The sequence below is a fragment of the Triticum dicoccoides genome, chromosome 5A (genome assembly GCF_002162155.2).
Source record: "Triticum dicoccoides isolate Atlit2015 ecotype Zavitan chromosome 5A, WEW_v2.0, whole genome shotgun sequence".
Classification (NCBI taxonomy): Eukaryota; Viridiplantae; Streptophyta; class Magnoliopsida; order Poales; family Poaceae; genus Triticum; species Triticum dicoccoides.
Window position 1 is genome coordinate 324,643,140 of NC_041388.1, and position 2,347 is coordinate 324,645,486.

General features: G+C 43.4%; 1 protein-coding gene across 1 annotated transcript in view; it reads right to left on the bottom strand.

Moving 5' to 3' along the window:
- The window catches only part of LOC119301266 (histone-lysine N-methyltransferase ASHH3-like), a 10,430-nt gene extending 8,658 nt beyond the window's left edge, over window positions 1–1,772 (bottom strand). The window contains exons 1-2 of the mRNA XM_037578212.1: window positions 1,416–1,772; window positions 338–461 (exon numbers count right to left, since the gene is read on the bottom strand). Of these exons, the coding sequence (XP_037434109.1) occupies window positions 338–461; window positions 1,416–1,490 (199 nt within the window). The 5' untranslated portion in view covers window positions 1,491–1,772. The remainder of the gene's footprint in view (window positions 1–337; window positions 462–1,415) is intronic.
- Between the last annotated feature and the right edge of the window lie 575 nt (window positions 1,773–2,347).

Here is a 2,347-nt window from a genome sequence, read left to right on the forward strand (position 1 = left end):
TGAGAGAACCAACAATACATTAAGCCATTTTGCGATGCATCCTTGTAAGCACATTATTGCAAAACATAAAAACACTCCCATACCATGTTGCTTTCTACTTCAAAGACTATGTTATCAGATTTCCTTGCATGTCACATTACAGTTATAGGTGTATCACAAATCCAGATTGCCAGGTGAAATACATTGAAAGATATGATGAATCGTACTTCACAACATAACAGAATATGGAAACTTCAACCCGACACTTTACTAAACTGAATCATGCAATGGTGCACATGATTGCTGCTCTGAAAACTCGAGAAGTAGATAGGTTTCAAGAAATGATTGGCAAGGATACTCCGCTTAATTGGTATATAGTAGCCTAGCTTCCATTCTTTCAACGCAGATGGCAGATCAAAATCAACAAAATCTGCAGGATCTTTCAGCGCCTTAGTCAATTCATCAAACACACGCTCAGGGCCCTGCACAACAAATATTGATGATAATATCACTAGAAATTCTCGCTTTGAATTTCTTCAACCTGAATTTTAATGGCTTGTAAAATTTTCAAATCTGACAGATTGTGACGACTGTTTAAGCCTCACAGTAGCCATGACCAGCTGACCCCTAACACCCCCCTCCCTACACACCCCATGCATATATACTGGCTCGACCCCTGTCTATACTGTACAAAAGGATAAATACAGTTTTGTAGCAACATGGTGACAGTGTGACGGAGAATAGTTCTGTGAAGCACCGTTCAAGGGCAGGCACAAATCACCTATTTTGCACACGGAGTCACGGATACACATGCATGAACACGGGGTTCACTGTTAGTGAGCACATAACCAAGTGGCACGGTCAACCCCTCGCGTGATTGGCCATGGTCAGTGTTATTGTAAGCAGTTTTTGGCCAAGGCACACCGCTTTAGCAAGTTTAGGGGGTCCAAATATGTGAATTTAGAGTACCAGGACTAAAGTGAGTGCACCGCACAACTTAAGGAACTGAAGGGACATTTTACTTACCTATGTTTATGTTAGACTCAACATGAGCTAGAATCAAGGAAAAAAACTACAATAAAGGAAATTCTATTTTAAATATGATCGGCACAGTAAGCTGTGTGGAAACGCTAATGCAGGTACGACCAGTGGGATTTGGAGCAAACCACGGGCCAAAAGCTAAGCGCTTATAATTACCTCAAAAAAATGCCTCACTGAAAGCAGAAAAAAGATATGGCTGGATTGCACAATGAATATATCTTCATCTTCTATTTCTATAACAAGAAATGAAATTGATAACAAAATGCATCAATTTATTTAGAAATCTGACATTGCCAGCACCGGAATTTTTTTAGAGAACCCGTACCAGAATTAGGACTAAACATACTGACATAAGCATCTTCTATTTAGTTCAGTGCATCAAATTTAGAAATTACCCAGGAGCCACGAGTAGGCGAGCTGCGAGAGCAGGCCGCGGTTGCGCCTGCGTCGCTGCGTGACTCGGCGAGCATCAATCTCGACCCAGCGTTACACGAGGTCGGCGGCGGCAGGAGTCCGCCGGTCGAAGCGGAGGCGGGAACTGGCCGGAGGGGGAGAACACTGCCTAGGCCGAGGCGGAACGACGCGGTCACGTGGAGGCGGAGCAACCAGTAGGTGGGGAGAGGGGAACAGGGGAGGGCGGCGGCGGGGCACGCGTGCCGCGTGCAGCAGAGGCGGCGGCCGGCGGGCGATGCAGCCGCACGGGGTGAGCAAGGTTGAAGTAAACCGTGGTTTCGAGTTTTTCTTTTTTGATTTTGATGTGTTCTTTCAGTTTTCTTTAACATACTAAACACACTGGGAACTAAGAATATATGGGTGGATGGTTAGATGGACAGTAGTACCGAGGCACCCAGCCCGTCAGGGTTTATAGTGTTTACATGCCGACTTAGTCTCTCGAAGGTTTTCATAAAGGTAAAATATATGTGCGTTCATAAAGAATGAGTGTATGCACGTATGTGTATGAGCGCTTGTATCTGTACCGTGTTAACATAGTAAATATCCTAGCTATGCTAATTTAATTAAAAAAGATTAGAATAGGGGCCCACCTAGAAAATCAGGGGGTGGTGGAGAGTTTAGAAGGATTATCATGTAAAAGGCCTCTAATGAGCCCGTGAATGTAGTATTAATGGTAAATACATACACAATATTGGTCCATAGAAACATGCAGTTGCCCTTATTTCTATGAACACATCTATACATTTTATGTCTATGAGTATCTTCAAAAGACTGAAACGGCACGCTATTTTAAGATTGACAAAGTCGTCGCATATGCATTTGTGATCGACGGAAACGTCATTTCTTCACTAAAAGCACATCATCAAAACGTCTG